The sequence below is a fragment of the Jatropha curcas genome, chromosome 1, assembly GCF_041381405.1.
Source record: "Jatropha curcas cultivar XTBG-Jc1 chromosome 1, XTBG_Jcur_1.0, whole genome shotgun sequence".
NCBI lineage: Eukaryota > Viridiplantae > Streptophyta > Magnoliopsida > Malpighiales > Euphorbiaceae > Jatropha > Jatropha curcas.
Window position 1 is genome coordinate 4349050 of NC_143151.1, and position 18020 is coordinate 4367069.

The 18020-nt window shown below is 33.7% G+C and overlaps 2 protein-coding genes across 6 annotated transcripts; both read right to left on the reverse strand.

Moving 5' to 3' along the window:
* On the reverse strand, positions 1-6312 carry TPST (tyrosylprotein sulfotransferase). 5 transcript variants are annotated; one of them, XM_012209415.3, is made up of 13 exons: positions 5944-6312; positions 5391-5462; positions 5115-5280; positions 4951-5022; positions 4123-4411; positions 3569-3709; positions 3348-3452; positions 3088-3235; positions 2950-2999; positions 2781-2852; positions 2571-2690; positions 1022-1156; positions 1-434 (listed from the first exon to the last, which is right to left on the reverse strand). In XM_012209415.3, the coding sequence occupies exons 2-13, from the start codon at positions 5443-5445 to the stop codon at positions 291-293; spliced, it is 1497 nt and encodes a 498-aa protein (XP_012064805.1). In that variant the 5' UTR covers positions 5446-5462; positions 5944-6312; the 3' UTR covers positions 1-290. The 5 variants fall into 5 exon arrangements, with proteins under 5 accessions (XP_012064805.1, XP_020532613.2, XP_089582145.1 ...); XM_020676954.2 differs by lacking the exon at positions 5944-6312 and adding an exon at positions 5789-5847; XM_089726019.1 differs by lacking the exon at positions 5944-6312 and adding an exon at positions 5658-5721 and having other exon boundaries at positions 2781-2849.
* A 371-nt stretch (positions 6313-6683) lies between these two features.
* Positions 6684-15782, reverse strand: LOC105628079 (Pleckstrin homology (PH) and lipid-binding START domains-containing protein). The gene is made up of 21 exons (XM_012209414.4): positions 15311-15782; positions 13669-13743; positions 13506-13559; positions 13361-13426; positions 13231-13280; positions 12840-12967; positions 12721-12767; positions 12546-12643; positions 12022-12117; positions 11862-11926; positions 11695-11766; positions 11004-11150; positions 10631-10923; positions 9749-9812; positions 9445-9620; positions 8969-9070; positions 8792-8842; positions 8546-8689; positions 7973-8068; positions 7694-7795; positions 6684-6960 (listed from the first exon to the last, which is right to left on the reverse strand). Exons 1-21 carry the CDS (start codon positions 15461-15463, stop codon positions 6868-6870), a joined length of 2172 nt encoding a protein of 723 aa, XP_012064804.1. The 5' UTR covers positions 15464-15782; the 3' UTR covers positions 6684-6867.
* Positions 15783-18020: the final 2238 nt, after the last annotated feature.

Sequence of the window (18020 nt, forward strand, 5' to 3'; positions counted from 1 at the left end):
GAACTGAAACGCCAAATAGAATAGAATAATGCTAATAATACATTCAATATCAGAAGGTTACAGAAACAGACTCCTGAGACTTCAATCTTATCAGGAATGCGATCCCTACCAAAAAATGAATCGGTTCATGAATAAATTAAGCATAGGCATCCACCAAAAATTGGAATCAGGTCGATCCCTACTTTCCTATCCACTATATAACTTTTCTCTGCATGTGATACCCTACAACTTGCTTGTAAACAAAATAACATTCATATCTAACTTTTCCCCATATCTGATTAGAGAGATATTCATATTTTAACTTTTGCTGTTCTTCTTTTTGCATTTACAAACATAACCAGGATTACAAGAAGTAAGATAAAGGACACGACCAGAGAATAGGGTTTCCACAATAAGACACCGCCTGAATTGTTGAACAAGCCCTCCAATCCTTCCTGCAGCATCAGATAAAAAGTGCCACTTGCTTCATGCAATCACATTGCCAAGACAAAAAGGGTAAATTGTTATGGTCCTATTTTTCAACTCTCAGGAATTTAAACACAACCACAAATACAACGCAGGCAAAACTTTCCAAAAGGGAACAACGACAGATTTCAGAACTACTAAAGCCATTCAGATGTGTTATGGAATTGTATTAGAAAATGTTTTAAACAAGCTACAGTTTTCACGCAAAGCATTTCTAGCGACTGTTTTGTGTCTTCTCACTCTTGAACAAATACTGGAAAGTTCCAAAGGCACCATTTTGTTGCTTTTCCTAAGTTGCAAGTATGTAATTGAGATTTTTATATCAATCCATGAAATGCACTTTGGACCATAGAATGATTTCATGTAGTCAGGCAATCATCTGAGTATTCCATGTGTATTCAAAACACACACTTCAGAAGTAATGCAAGATGACGTGCAATTTGTCTTAGCAACACATCATATAATTTTATTCGCTGATGCATCCACCAGCAGAAGAGGCACCGGTGCCAGCATAATCACTAAACAAAAATCATGTCCTTGTCAGATATATACTTACCGTACTGGCCAACTTTTGTGTTGTGCGTTTGTGTTGCTTTGCATATATGTCTTGAGCATATTTATAAAGCTCCAGGTCAAGATTGTTGAGTGATCTTATCTGCTCAAGAACTACCTTGGGAACATGATGACGATCCTGGTGAAGTTTCACATATTCAAACGTTAGCTACAACAGGGGAAGAAATTACCCTATTATATCCAAATTCATAAGGGAAATCCTAATAAATCCAATACCGATATGGTAATGTTGAAAGGGTTTCGATTCAACAAGTAAAGGCGAGGTGTTTAATCACCTGCTTTCCAAAATGAGCCTCAAATGAGAGTGCATGACTTCATTATGTTTTACATCAATGATAAAACTGAGACTTTCAGAAATAGACCAAGACAACATGATTATAACTAGAGGAAGAAATTGTAATAAGAAAAATGAACTTCCAGTTGTTAGGAAGACAATAGTAAAAGGATGCCACAGAACTAAACAAGCAAAATGAGCAGCCCGGATCATCATATAACTTCAGGAGAAATGACTGATGATACCCAACAAATAAATAGCACATGCAGCTTAGATGGAGTCAAATAGCATTCAAACAATTGAAGAAGGCACAAAAAAACTAGAAAGACTCATTCCAACAAGAACAATAAAGAGAAACGTCAACACATTATCATAAAAAGGAAATGACTGAGACATTTCCTATGCTATGATGGATATGGACAAAACCTTCTGATTTAAAAGTTTGTGCATCGATGTCTTTGAAAATTAAAATTTGTCTAGGTTGAAAATACGCCGACTATTCCAGTCTCCTTAAATAAATAAAAAGAAATAGAAATTTCAAATGCTATATATGAATACCAAAATCAAATTCCACTCCAACCATGGGAAACTCGACAAAAATTGTTAATACTAGGAGTCCAATAAAAGAGTTTCCAATCCAGAGTTCATGACCCTCCACTTCAACCATGAGAAACTAAATGTTTGACTACTCAAAATCCAACAATCCTGGTTGATGACCCTTTCTTTAAGTAGTGATTCCAACATATTGGATGACATAAAATTCCATCCAATGCAATGTTGGTAAACTCCATAAAACAGATACTTCTGAGGGTGCAAGCAACTTAAAATTCCATCCAATGCAATGTTGGTAAACTCCATAAAACAGATACTTCTGAGGGTGCAAGCAACTGTCAATTACTCTAAATCCCTTCAAAATCTCCAATAGATCACACACTTTTTACTCAACACGATCTAAAAACATACCATTGCCTAAAAGTAATGATGAAAATAATTTCTGTCGCAATGTGATCTGTTATTGCACTAGATCAATTCAATTATATTATCTGATAATTTAACAAATATCTAAAGAAGCATTGAGAAAATTCAAAGTTTATGACTTGGTCAAAAAAAAAAAAATTCAAAGTTCATGTGCACTTTAAAAAATTTGGAATCAGATCAGCATATGCAGTGTACTCAAAACTTATTTACATGAGATACAAAATGGGAAAAGAAATGTAGAGTACAAGACCAGTCAAGAGAAAAGATTATGGAAGCATACCTCCTTTGAAAAGTTTGCTGGAGCTATTCTCTTCAGAGAATTGGTACGGCGACGTGCCTGGGCCTTCCGCAAATTAGAAATGCAATCTTCATAAGCTTCCATAAGTGTCTTTACAGTCATCTAACATGAAGGACAAGAAAATCCAAGTCAAAACTTTACCCATTTTATAGCAAAAGAACCATCCATACATCCATGTACAAAGTGTCTTACATTTCCTTTCTTCCTCTCCAGATTTTCTGGAGAAGCAATTTCACTTGCCTTTTGGTCTGAGGTGCTATTCTGCTGTCCAGGAAAAGCAATAAAATGACCAGCCACTGGAGTTGGTATCCAGTTATCAAGTCTTATACCACATTCAAGAAAAGGATAGACTACCACTCACCTGATGATCCTCACTTTCAGGCTCAGAATCTGAAACTGAGGAGCTCTGCTCTGTACCACAAGTGAAAAATGAATTTGAATGGGAATGGAATAGATAATTAAATACTATTATTGACAGTGCAAAATGGGCCTGTCTAACCTGATGGATTATCAGCTGCATTCTCCATGCTAGAGTTTGATGATAATCCCTGGGAAATTACCTGTGCACCAACCACATTTGCAAACATTGTTGCAGATTCTCTATGGTCCTCTGTAAGACCAACATATAACATCTCATCCAACCTCTTCTGCAAGATTTACAAGTATCTAACATGAAAAGAGCCATGAGGGGAAAAAAATCAGAGGAACATTATAACGATAATGCATTGCTAAAAAATATGGAAAACTTATCGTGATTACCTTTGCAACTTGCAGTACGTGTTCACCAAGAGTCTTAAATTTCTGTACGCAATGGCGCACTTCATGTGATTCCGCAAAATAAGAGTTGTTTGTTAATCCTGCAACCTGTTGATCAAAACAGTCAAAAGATAAAAAGAATGAAAAATTAGACAAGCAGGAAAAAACAAAACCGACAACAACAACAAACTGCAACATACTGTGAGACTAAATTAGACAAGTACCTGGAATGTTGCTCCATTGTGGATGATATCATGAGCTATAGGGTCACTGATGTATTCATGTAATGGCATAACCATTTCCTCCATGTTGTATGGATCTTTGCTCTTAACATGATTTGAGCCCCTAAGTTTCCTGGCATCCCTCTGTCATAAAAGTAAAAAAATAAACATGCAAAGAACCAATAGTCCAGCCCTTCCACCATGAACTGTCAACTAATAGTAGTCACGTATTCTTGGATCCCCCTATATTATCATGCAGGATATGCATATAGATTTATGCAATTAGAGATAAATGATACAAGGAACAAAAACTCTCTCAAAATGGTCAAGCAGATGAATATTTAAAACATTAAACATCACAAGGTTCTCTCTCAAGATATGTTTCTCAAAGAGAAAACAATGTATGCAAATAGTTTTCGGAATAATGCATCTGTGGCAAGAAAATATGTTCAAATGATTATGAAACAGCAAATTAAGAAAATGAAATAAGAGTCCAAAGACTAAATAAAAGTAAGAGAGACATGAGACATCCAACAGCAGCTTACAAGCTGACCTACCCTATTAAATAGGTCTTCCCTCATCCATGGAACCAAATACTTCCATGGCCATATATTCAGCGTACTAATTCCACCATTCCTAGGACGCAACTGGCCAGCCATTTTTGTAGCCGAAGTTAAGTTAGGATGCACCAAAAACCTAGCCGCCACTTCAACCGAAAATTCGTAAGTACTAAATACGCGGTCAACTGGGTTCCTAAGTATGGTCACCACTGAAGTTTTCTCCTTGGGAAGCTTAGACATCATGCTATAGTCATCATGCGTAACCAACAACCTGCACTTCTGTTTGCTGCACAAATGCAAAACTATAAATAAAGATGTCATACAAAACAGTGCCAGAATAATATCCAAACCTACATAATGCAACGGAAGCAATCACATACAGCCCCCCACCTCCCTCCCCTTTCCTTTTTTTTTTTTTTTTTTTTCTGGAATTACAGTATACACATGCTGTTACATATGATTAAAGGTCAAAAGTAGCATGCCTTTGCATTACTCCCTAGATTTACAGAAAAAAATTTACTAAATCAGATGTGAATCTGTGGTACTTGGGTACAGTAGTATCCATGGTTCCACCAGAAAGGAAACACCCTGTAAATCAGTGTTAGAAGTAGAAATTTCCTTTATAAAAGGAAAAATGGATTTCTGGAAACATTCAGCTCAAGAAGATATCCAAATCTACTCATCCACATTATCCATACAAGAACACATTTTAGTTGAATAAAAACTAATATCTAGTGATTTTTAAAAAATGTCAGTTCAGATAGAGAGAAATTCATTAGTCCACAAACATGCAAACATAAAGAGGAATACATAAACCTACAATACCTTGGATCAAACCTCAACTTATCATATGAACGGGGACATTCCTCCGAATTATGGTACAACTTTCTCAAGAAACTGCATGTACAACATACGGCAGAAATTACTATGGTTGTAAGAAATGGTTAGCTCTATCTTCAAGTGATTGTACTGTGCAAATGGAGAATTACCAATGAAAGTAAGTGCGCCCTCCTGTTCTGGGGACATGAAGGAAAAATAACAAATCTCGAAGCACGTGTTTGTCATGTTTAACTTCTTGTTCAAGAGAGGCAACAGCCCAGTTTTTGACAATTTTTTCACAATGGCTAAAATCATTTTTGATGGGAGAGGCACTTACTAATACAGAAACAAGAAGAATCGCAAAAAGAATGTTATCAGCCAAAATTCCAATTAAATTTTTTTGGGAGATTAAAATTAAGCTAAAACTAAAACCCGGAGATACGTACCCAGGACAAGAAGCACCAAAAGCAAAACGAACAGCAGAGTAGGATCCTTCCGCATATTTCCTACTACAAAACCTGCCAAAGCGGACAATGTCAAGCATGGAAGAAGGCATCAACAATAAAATAACATGGAGAAATAAGCTAAACAACAAAATCACTTCTCTTAATTTTTATTACATTTCTGCCTCATTTAGATTAATAACAGCAAATATTTCTCCAAATAATAAAATAAAGAGCCAAAAATATCTTTCCTTTCCTAACAAAATCTACCTAATGATTCAATAAATGTTACCCATTTCTTCTCAATCAACTTTCTCATTTTTTCCCTCCAATTAAACTTAACAGCACACGGTAAAGAGCTTAAAATTGGAGCAAAACAAAGGCAATTATACATTACAAACCAGAAATGGAAAAAAAGCACCAGCGACCAAAAACCCTAATCAGAACGAAGAAAATAAACTTACACGAAAGACAAACAGAAACAGAAACCAAAATAAATAAATAAATAGACATTAATTATAATTTTAAAAAAAGAAAACAACGATTAGTGGGCTACCTGTATCGAGTTTAGGGATCTCGTGCTCATAAATTGGTTTCAAGTCAGTGTTGGAACTCTACCAGACAACACTCGAAATCCGTTAGGCCCCACACCAAACAAAATCACAATTTTCCAGATACGGTTGCTCGGAATTGTCTCGCCATCCAAACAGAAAAAGGATACTTTTTTCCAAGGAAGGCAGAAATTTTTCCCTCGGCTATGCTATGTTGAATTCTACCTTGTAATTGAATCATACACAGATTCAAGGAATTGTTTATGAGTAATTAGAGAAAATGATTAAAAAGTTATCATTGCAATTTGCAAGTCAAAGCGAATGGTTAATTTGTTAAACTCTAATATAATTAGTGGGATTTTGTTGTAATCGGAAGGTCAAATAATTTAATTAGTCTTTGTTTATTTATAATATTTAAATACAAATGATAAAAATATTTTAAAAAATAATTTAATTGTCAACCAAAAAAAAATGATGCATGATCTCCTTTTCTTTTTAAAGTTAATTGCCAAAACTTATTTTTAAAAAAGTTTAAAATTAGGAAAGAAAATTTATTTTAAAATATAACAATAATTATAAAGAAATTACATTGTCATATCTTTGATTGGAAAAATAATTAAATATAATATTTGGTTCTTAAGCCAAAATCACTTGTGTACTATTAGATTTAATAATTACAATATTAATCATTATTTGTTTTGGTCAATTCTTAAGTTTCATATCAATCTATCATTTCAAACAGAAATTTTAAATATATGGCAAAACTAAATTGGACAATCAGCTCTAACTTGAAGTGGCATCTTTACAAAGATTTGGCTATCAAATCTAATGATATTTACAACATAATACATTGTCAATTTCATTGAATAAAAGAATGAATTTCCATGGTTGAGCTGAGCCTCTAAAGGAAATGACATAGACAGTGACAATCATGAGTTCAGTAAAACTGCTTTGGAAGCATCCAAATGGTTAAGCCGGCAAGTTCCGAGCAGATACTCCGGAAGCTCCTCCGAAGTATTTCCCTACAAGAGAGAGATTGGAAGATCATCAAGAAATGTGACATTGGACTAAGAAGCTATAGGACACGACATGCACAGGCCTAAATGTGTATCGTCCAAAAATTTAGCATATGATACACATGTCTGTCTAACACATATCCTATGGTGTCAAGGAAGTGAGAGGTACAAACATTCACACATAAGTAGGGAAAGAAGCGGGGCGGGTACCCGAAATTTTAAGCTACCCATTTTCGTAAATGTTTAAAATTTTATCATTTATACCTAAATATCTATTTAAGTACCTATATTCGAACTCATTTAAGTTGACTACCTATACCCATCTAAAGCCCGTTTAAAATACCTCTTAAACGGATAGGATATCCACAAATCTTAAACTAGCTAAATGTAGACTTATTTAAACCACATTTCTTTTGCAGTAAAAATGATATGGATATGTATTTTGTAATTATCCATATCATTTTTAAATGCATCGGAGCTGGGCGGGTACCCTAAAATACATGTACTGCTTCCATCCCTACCCACAAGTGAAGCCCAGGTGTTTCGTATGTAACAAGTCACTAGTATTGGTATTTTAAGGGAAAACACACTCATTTTCCCCACAGAATCTTGCTTAGGTTCAGAGACTATTGATATTGAAGAGCGAGGATATTTGTTGGTTTGTGATCAAAATCAGAAAAGAATTAACAATTCAACATTGTTTATTTGTGCCCTTGTCTGAGAATTTAATTTGTATTACCTGTACTAAAAATGCCATTTCAATAACCAAATTGCTGAGGTAACCGAGAACGAGACTGACCACTCCCCTTGCAACCGTTGATGACCCAATATCGACTCCAAGCTGAAATGATGTTAAGATTCAGAAATTAGCTGAATAAAAAAGATCAATGACAGATATATGTTGGATCAAAGCACACATGATTACAGTTTATTTGAAACAGCAAGGAGAATCTGGTACACCTGACAATTTCAATGTTACTACTACAAATTATATAGATAATTATTCTAGCAAGTTTACCTCCAGGTAGTTATTTCCACGAAAATAATTAATTTCCAGTGCTTGGCCAATCAGGCAAGCTTTCTTTCCTACACTCTGCTTGACTATCCATGAACCCTGAGAAAATAAATGGAAATTGACATAAGCAAACCATAACGTCTTATCTTGTGGAAAATATATAAGAAGAATAATTGCAATGCATGACTATATATTATGCTTTCATCAAAAGTTGCCGCATAAATAAGGATCATGGCAGACCTCAGGTTTAAGTATTTTTACAAATAAAATGATATCAAATGCACATGCAAGATGAAAGGGATAACCCAAGTCATTGTACCATTTAAATCAACAATTAAAACCCAGTAGAAAGGAAGGTAAAAGAGAAACACTTTTGGTTTTCTTACTGAAAAAGATAAACAAGAGAAAGTATCACTATAAGAATATTTCTGAAACATGGGTCAGAGAAAGGCCCCCTTTTACAGTAGATGTATCACAATAGCTCAGTTGTTCTAAAGCGACAATGATTTTATTCGTAATGAATGAACAGGTGCTCGGTCATAGAAACAAAGCAAGTTTATGCCCAGAGCTACTAACCTTGGATATGTAAGGTATGAGCTTAAACCTTGAATTTCTATATGCATCATCCCCCTTGACAAATCTCTCCAGCAACGGTGCCTTTTCCAAAGGTATAGTCATCATATAGTATAGGGCAAGGCTATATGTAGTTGAACCTGGTACCTGTTTCATATTCAAAAATTGAATCTTTCCAATGATAAATGATAGATATGAGTAGTCGTTGGGATGATGGTCTGGCTGAGTATAACAGAATACCAAACTTACTTGTATGTTTATAATGAAGAAGAACTCTGGTCCGCCCTGTGCAGCATATTTCTGCAAAAAAAATCTTGTTAAGTTTATTTCTAGTTACAAATGTCATGATGCAGATGCAGGAGGGGACAGCTCAGCTATACATGATCAAAACTAGACAAAATTAATCACAAGGAACTAAAATATTACCTGAACAATGCTCCCTGGACGACCTGCAAGATCATCTTCTCTCTTGTCAGATCTTAGCCAGTCTGCAGCAACCATTTGCATCAAAGTGCCTTTTGCCTTAACCTGGAAAAAACAACAAAGCAGAGCAACTCTATAAGATTCAACTCTTAAAATCACCTCCTCAATTTGGGAAGGAAGCCCAAACCTGAACAATTGCCAAAACCTGCACAGATTTTGACAAGGACAAAGCTGGATTGAGAAATTAAAAGACTGCCAAGCAGCATGAATGTATTATTTATAGAGAAGTAAAAAAAAATTTGACATTTCCTAGGCCATGGAGCATGTGACTTGAATACTATGATTGACATACTATACACATGAGAAAGTCGAAATATATAAGCCTTGAATAACGTTAAGGCCAATTCAATTAGTGGCCACGATCATCATGTTTGGCTAAACATTTCAGCATTTTGTGATCAACAAATAGTGCTTGGTACCTTTTTCTGGTCTTCAAGGTAATTCTTTCCACGGATTAAAAAGCTAGAAGGATCAGCTGCTGTCCAACTGGAAGGCATAGTACAAGCTGGGTCTTTCGGAAGAGTAGTTCCATAGCAGCACGAGATACTGTCTTCCCTTGCCATCTCTTGCAAGTCCACATAACCCCTCTTTTGAACTGCAGCATACATGAGTCTCTAAATGTCATGAAATTGCACAACAACAAAGCAAACCCATCCGACAGAAATAATTAAGATTTGCAATTAATTTATTAAGCTCTGCATTGATCACAAAAACCAAGTTTACCAGCAAGATCATGCAATTTCTTCACAAAACCAGCAGCAGTGGATAACCTGGGTTGACGTATCTCCTGCTTTCAAAGTCATAAGAGACATGAGAATCAAAATAAGCAACATCTGAATTTGTTTAATGAAGAATACTGATATGAAGCAAAGAAAGGAAAGAATATTTTTGCCTTCATTAGCCCACACTAGCAATTAAAATGAGAAATATAGAAACTAAAACAATAAATCTGTGTTGTGAGTCATGTGCTATAATATAAGATGAAAAACTATACGGGTGTGAAAAATTAAATTATCAAACGGTTGAATACATAAAGTTGCCCCTAAACTTTACAAATTTAACCTTGTGGCCCCTTGGACTTTGTAAATGACCTATTTTGTACTTGAACTTGGAAATTTTGGTAGAACTACAGAATTTTCCACATTAACATTAATAATTTTTAAGGTTTTTGGCTTTCATATGTAAAAAATATTTATTTGATATGTAGTTAGCATAGTTTTTGGAATAATAATTTTCATATTATTCAACTTTTTCATAGGTGTTTAATTGATCAAATTTTGCAAGTTGAAGTGTTTAATAAAATAATTTTACAAATTGAAGTGTTTAATTAGTGTAATTTTATAAGTTGAAGTGTTTGTTACTTTAACCTTATGACACACTTTACTTTTGTTTTGACTCATCAAAAGTAAAGGGTGTCGTAAGGTTAAAGTAACAGAGTTTAGGGTGAAATTATGTCTTTAGCTGTACAATAAGATCAAAAACTAATTGCATGCATGAGTTTAGACATCCTTGACAAGATAGATATCGACAAGAAAGTCCCTTAGCTACCAATTCTAGGTACCCCTTCCATGAAATAATTATGAATAAATTTGTTGCAAATGCTACCTGGGTGTATGTTTCATGACCAAAATCATAGCTCCACCCATTTTCTGATAATTCATGATCTGTGGGTTCTGGAACATCAAAAAACTCATCAGCAGCATCATCAAGGCCCACTAGGCTGGCATGTTCTGATGGTGTCTTCTCTACTTCTTCACTTTGATACCCCTTAATCTTCCCATCTTCAACCATAGTATCCTCTTCACCCAGATGCAACTTAACATTTCTTGTCAACTCTCCTGATGAGAAATCAGAGGAAGGGCAATTTCCCAATTTTGCTCTGAACAACTCTCGCAAAGCTGCAAATGCCAGGGAATCATAATATGTGAAGAACACAGGAAATGAAAGAAAGAGAAATCTTGTAATATTTGAAGATTACCAGCAACTCTCCCAAGCATTCTGATAGTAATAGATCGAGCTGAAGAAGTTCGTAGATATGATTTCCAGAACTTCCAGTCAATAGCAAGCATGTGCTTCACCACAGATCGTTTCCCTTGGTTTACAGGAGATATGACATATCCTCCACCTGCAAGAGAATGAAAGAGTGTTATCATCTAACTGATTTTGACTTTGGCCATCCACCAACCCCCCAGTGGGCAACCAAGTGGAACAGAAGAGGGGTATAAAGGAGGGGGAAGAGAGACAAAGAGATCAAGGTGCCAGCAATCACCAGAAGATCAGAACACATGACATGTAACACATTCCATACAATAACTTTTACTAGCAAGATATTGATTGTAAATCATGACAAGCCAGCAGAACCATCAGTGAATCTTGCAGTCTCAGTAACTAATGAAACAGTACTATATGTCAAATTGCTCTTCAGGGGAAAAAAAGGAATACAAGATAAGGATACACAATTCAGATTTTCCAAGTACCATAACTATAAGAACTACTCATACTGTCTTAATTAGTTTTCATCCAAGTATTAGAAAGATGAAGATGATATGGATAATGATTGCAGATCCATCCAGCATTATCTATCCATATTAGCACTGAAAACAAAAAACTTCAAAAGATCTATCCAGGAAATTAATTTTTAAGCTTCCAAATATATAAGCATACATTACTTTTAAGGCAGGAACGAACATAGCCTTTCTGGGGTGGACACTTCTTGTGAAACACAGAATGGTAGAGAATAACTGCAGCAGAAGAAAGTGAATCAAAAGTTTTTTTCTTTCAAACAGCATTGTAGCAAAAAAATAATCCATGAAATTTCACTACACAGCATTCTTACCATACGTTCCATCATCTTCCCTTCTCCAATAACGTCGCAACAAAAGATCTCTTCTTTTCATCCCCCTGAAATTTATGATGGCAAAGACAGATTCAGGATCTTAAACTGTTGCAGTTTAAGGAAAAAGATAGTTAGATATGACTAAAGGTATTGATCTGACCAAGGCAACCAATCATTATACAGCATCTTGTGAATAATATCAGTATGACCATCAAGGTGCTCCACCACACTACCCTTGTAGAAACAGAAGTCCCATCTACAGGTCAATTAGCAAAATGTATTTCAGTACTTTAACAATCAGATTTTGATATATAGATTTATACAGTTAAAGAGAAATATTGAGTGTGTTTTTGTCTGGATGCAGTATTGGAAAAAGAAGAAAAGAATCCCTAATAATGTAAATGCTGCAACCACATTCTAGACAAATAGGGCACCTGATAGAAAAATATATCTATTTTTATTCCATTAAATATCCAGGTGTCTCATTGTGCAAGATTACAACATATTCAGTTGGATAAGCTCTCCGCAAAGTTGATGACTTTGCTTGTCTTTGTTCATGAACATAGGGAAACCTTGTCAATTTTCTCTTACTATAAATATTTGTTGCACTTCAATGATGATATTGACTCGTAAAAACCATTGATGTTCAGAAGTGCCAATTAAAAGCTTCCATGTATAACATACTCTGATCTTGAAGGACCAAGAGACATAAGAGTCTGAAAAATAGCTTCTGAGGTTCCATCAACCACACCCACAGCCATTATTGCAGGATGATCATCCCACTGCAAAGAAAAGGAACATTGAAATAACAGAAATATGATTAATTACTAATAAATTCTGAAAAGGAAAATTTACCAACCTTTCCATGAGAATCCCTGTCTTTTGCTTCTTTAAACAGACGTAAACCTACAGAGACCCATGTTAGCAAGTATGGAACTTAGTCATCTGACACAGACTGTTACAAACTTTTATTCTTACCATTCTGACAACCAAAGATTGTCCAAGTTGAAGGTGCAATAACATCCGTCACTGAATCACTGTGAGTGAGTGAACAAAGAGTCCAGTCTATAGGTTTGTTGTGACTTACGCGACTGGAACCACTCAATCTGAGAGCATAAACATTTAGAAAGCTTGAAAAGAATCACAAGATATGAATTTGAGAAGTAAAATATAAATGTTATACAAGGCTAATTTTGACTTTTATATCTTTGCCAAACAAATTCAATAATCTATTTCCACGAGCAAGATCCATATGAACTGAAAATATGCATCCAATAATTGCCCAACACAGGGTAAGTTAGCTGAAGTCAAGGGTTTCAGTAATAGAAAACAGGTAAACAGAATAAGTACTAGATAGTGTTACTCATACTTAAAGGACTGCCAGCTGCTCTTTGAACATCCAACAACATTCTGACCACCCTGCACATACATACAGGAATTAGTCCTTCTCCAACACATAGCAGCCTCATATGAATTAATGCACTCAAGTAATACGGAACCTTCAGAGCCGCTTCTTGAATGGAATGAATCCACCTTGCTGCTTCTTCAGGACTGCTTGCTCCCAGCTATAGTGTTTAGATTCCATAAGTTAAACATGAAATGTTTGTATAGAAACAAAAACCTTTTACAGAACAGTCGCCTCACCTTAAGTTGATCATTGTGATTGGAAGTATTATAAAGTGTAAATATGAAGAATACCTGCAAGTACACAAGTCACTGTCCTTATGTAGATATGATGCCATAAAGGGAGAAAAAGAACAAACATATAGAAGAAAAACACGGAAAAGATAGTAGTTTTTGTCCATACTTTTCTGTGAATGCTCTCTCTCCCATTGTCTGTGACCCGAATGCAGGAATCTACAATTGCACTTCTAACAGGATCCTGGAAGGCAAATCAGGTTAAACCATATGAAGATATGAACACAGGAATGTGTATGCTCTTATTGAATCCCTAAACAGACAACGAAACTAGAACAAAGCAAATTTCATAATGAAATATAAGGCAGGAGTATGTCAAACAGACTGCAAAACTAATAATAAAGAACCATACCATTCAAATGAAATATGAAATTCAATAATTGCCCATTCAGTTTGTCCACGTAATTACTTTACCAGCAATTGGGCAAACAAGAAATTTACCACTCATATTATCATCTTATGGATATGTTTAAATATGTATTTACACGATGCTTCTTAATTTTATTCAGTCATTTTACCTGCTTCTGAATTCATTAAGATGCAAATCATTTAGTGTTTGTCATACTAAACTTTTTCTGTCTTTGGAATTTTAGATCATATCTTTACATCCCGCTTCGAGGCATTGGTTAGTTTTGGCCAGAGATTAATTTTTCAACAATAGGTAAGTTGCTTCACATTATAAATCCGCTGTCCACTATCATAAGCATAATCAGAATCCAACAAAAAAAAAAAAAAAAAATTAAAGTTGATATCATGATATTCATCTAATTTATGGACTAAAGAGCTATAAATAACGATGTATAATGCCAAAGCAGAAATATTCCTGACATGGAAAAGAGTTGTGCAGAGACCAGAATATATTGAGATTGGCTTTGGCTTTGCGGCAAGAGTGCAAACATCCTTGTTCAAATACAAGCACCTCTAATTTGGGTAAATGGCTCATGAAAAGTAAATGACCAGGAAAAGAAAAAGTTAAAAATAGCAAAGCTGTCACCAAGAAATACTTTTACTTTCATTAAGGCTACATCGCAATCAATGAAAATTGTCCAGATAAAGTTTGTAGTGGCATGATTGCCGAAACAACCGGAGGCTGATACACAACTCAACTACCAGCTTAACGGACCACTGAATCTATTTTGCATAGTTCTAGAAGACTAAAACGATAAAACGTTTCTTTTGCGCAAAGAAAATGAAGCTTACATACTGCTTCAGTTTAAAGCCCACTACACCATATTTCTTCAGTTGCCGCAGAATGACACTATGAGCTTACTTAAACGAAAGAAAACCCAGAAAACTTCAAAATGATAATCAACCCAAAAAAAAAAAAAAAAAAAGGAATCTATCTCAAATTTTAAAAAGAAAAAACCGCGTCCGCAATCAAGAAATATCTAAAACTTCATGTCATACCAAATCAATATGCTTAATGCAAAAAATAATCAATTGGAGAAGTATAAATTCAGAATTGAATTATTTCTCAATGTAGCACCTAGTATGACAATAATAACGAAAAGAAAATTAAAAATACTGTTAAAAAAAAAAAACTAAGAACTATAATTACTCCATGGAGACACAGAAAACAATTGATCTCTAAGTACATTAATCGAAACCCAAAACTAGAATCTGAACTCAAAAAAATAACAGCATGAACAAATAAAAGCACACATAATATAAAGCATAAAAACGCAAAAAATACGATCCATCAAAGGACTAACACACTATGTTTAAAAATAGAAAGAAATAGAAGAAATAACCTCATCTTTAGAAGCAGGAGCAGACTTAAAGCTCTTAAGAACATGATCTTCAAGAACAAAGTACCGTTTCCTGGAGTACTGTAAACCAATCCGATTTGAGCGAATTAGATACAACCAGCCTTCCATTATTTCTTTGTTTTCTGAAATATCCATCAATCTTCAATTCTCAACTAAAATACAATTCAAAGTTTCCACCGAGTAAGTGCAACTATATATATAGAGAGAGAGAATCAAGAAATGGCGTGCGAGTTACGATCCTCTACTCCGCTCCCTGTGAAAGGGATACAGAGGAAGAGAAAGAATTCGAAAGGGCAAGAAATCAAATTCCAGGAATTGAAGTGGGAATTATATATTGGAATTGAAAATGAAAAATGAAATTTTTTGGTATTGGTTTTTCCTCTCTCTTTCTCTCTGGTTGCTTCTCTGTTTCTCTGCTTTGTTTTTGTTTCCTCTCTGTTAAAGTAACTGAAATTGAATTGGTGGTGCGTATAATGAGACAAAGATTCACAGAACGCGAATATTATATGCTTTAAATGACCTTTTTGCCCTTGTTTGTTTCTTATAGTATAATTGTTTTGATTATTTATTTATATTTTTATATAATCTAATAAATATTATATTATATTAATAATATTTATTCAAGTTTAGGGTTCACTATTAGATGGGACTGGGGATAGAGGTAGCTGGGTTGGGTAGGGAGGGAAATGATTCAAATAGGTTACTATAATCATGCCACTTGCCTTTACTTGCAAGTTTAAAAGCAATTCTTTTTTATATTTCTTCTTCTTTTATATAGTAATTTTTTTTTAATTAGCATTATTATTCTACCAAGACACACTGAACTTGTCAATGAAGTTTTGATGAACTAATCTTTGTTTTCTCAAACTATAGAGTCTATGTTGATGATACAAGACAATTTATATTTAGATTTTTTTCTTTTACTAGGAGTTCTTAGATTTTAAATTTTTAATTAATACAAGTATTTTGCATCAAATCTAGCAAAAATTAAGTTGTCTTGTTTTAGATATTTAGTATATTAGATTTGTCCTTATTTGATAGATCTCGAGTTTTTTCGGTTCACGCTTAATCGAGTTTTATTGTATTTTCTATTTTCGAAATTGTTTGTTGTTGAGTTTTTTTATGTCCACTCTCAAGTTTGAGTAATGATCTTCCATCAATGATGTCTGTGCATCTTATTCTTCTATTAATATTTGATATTTTAAACTATTTTGTACATGTTAAAATTTAGACATAATAAGTTTCTAAAAGAATAAAAATCATACAAAGTCTCTTTTGTCATTTATTAGAAAAATAATTAGTTGTTACTTGAAAGATTAATTTCTTTTGTCCGTGGCACAATTCATTTTCATGATGACTCATATTATGATTTGGATTATCATAAAACTTCTGAAACTTGTAATAAATATAATTTATCATTGTTCCATCCTATAAATTGAAATCAAAACTAAGGTCAAATCCATAATTATAATGACATGTATTCGCAGTATGGATCCTATAACACATTTGACCTAATAATAAACTTTTACAGTTTATTTATTACTCCCTCGATTCTTTTATATAAATAAATTTTTTTATTTTGGTTGTTTCATGTAAATAGACAAAGTTACTCAATTTACACTATGACTAGTGTCCGAAGTCCAAATTTCCCTTTATTTTCTTTATAAATAGCACCAAGTTTTTAGAAAAATAAAAAAGTGATAGACAAATTTCCCTTTATTTTCTTCATCGTGATTTGTAGTCATGTGTGTTCTTCTGCATGTGAATCGATCAAGTTAAGTCAGTGTGAGTCATTTTCTGAAATCGTGGGCTAATCAATCCTTGAATATCTTAAGGAGGAGCCAATCCTCTATTATGGCGAATGAGTTAATTTCCCATTAACGATCGAGAAGCTTATTCCTATACGATACTCGTATTCCATAACAGTCACTTCTGACTTCCCTAATAACAACTTAACAAGACTACAAGAGCCAACTCTTCGTTAGTGGCCGAAGAGCCAATCCTCCGGATATCATAATATCATTATTATACTTTTGTATGTTAGGCATTGAAAAAAAAAAAAATGAACCTTTTAACCTAACATATAATTTTTTTAACATATAAATAAAATTAATTGATATTAAATGTTTACATTCATTAACTTTTTCTTTTTTGAAAGATACATTCATTATCTTTTAAATATTATGGAATGAACAAATTTTAAATGAATTTGTATAAATTAATCTTTTATTACGAAATACTTTATAAATTTAATTAATCATTTCTTACCTTCCATTTTATTATACTTTTGTCAGTTTTAATTTTCTCTTTCCTTCTCTTAAAATTTCCATAATAGGGATCGATTTAAATTTTTTTTATTAAAAATCCTAACCCTAATCTTTTTTTTTTTTTTTTGAGTATTTAACCCTAATCAATTTTTAAGATACTAATGTATTTGAGTTTTAAATAAGTGCACCCAAATGATAAAGGGGTGATTTTGCAATAAGTTGATAAGTCTTGTGTATTTATGTAGTTTAAGCCAAATTCATTTCAAACAAATTTCATCCAAAATTTATTTGTAAATTAGTTTTTATATTATATTTTATGATAAGTTTGTAAAATGTAGAACTGAATCGAATTTCAGTCATTTATATTTGGTATAAATTTACAATTCAGTTTAGTATGTATATATATAAAAATAATTTATTTTACA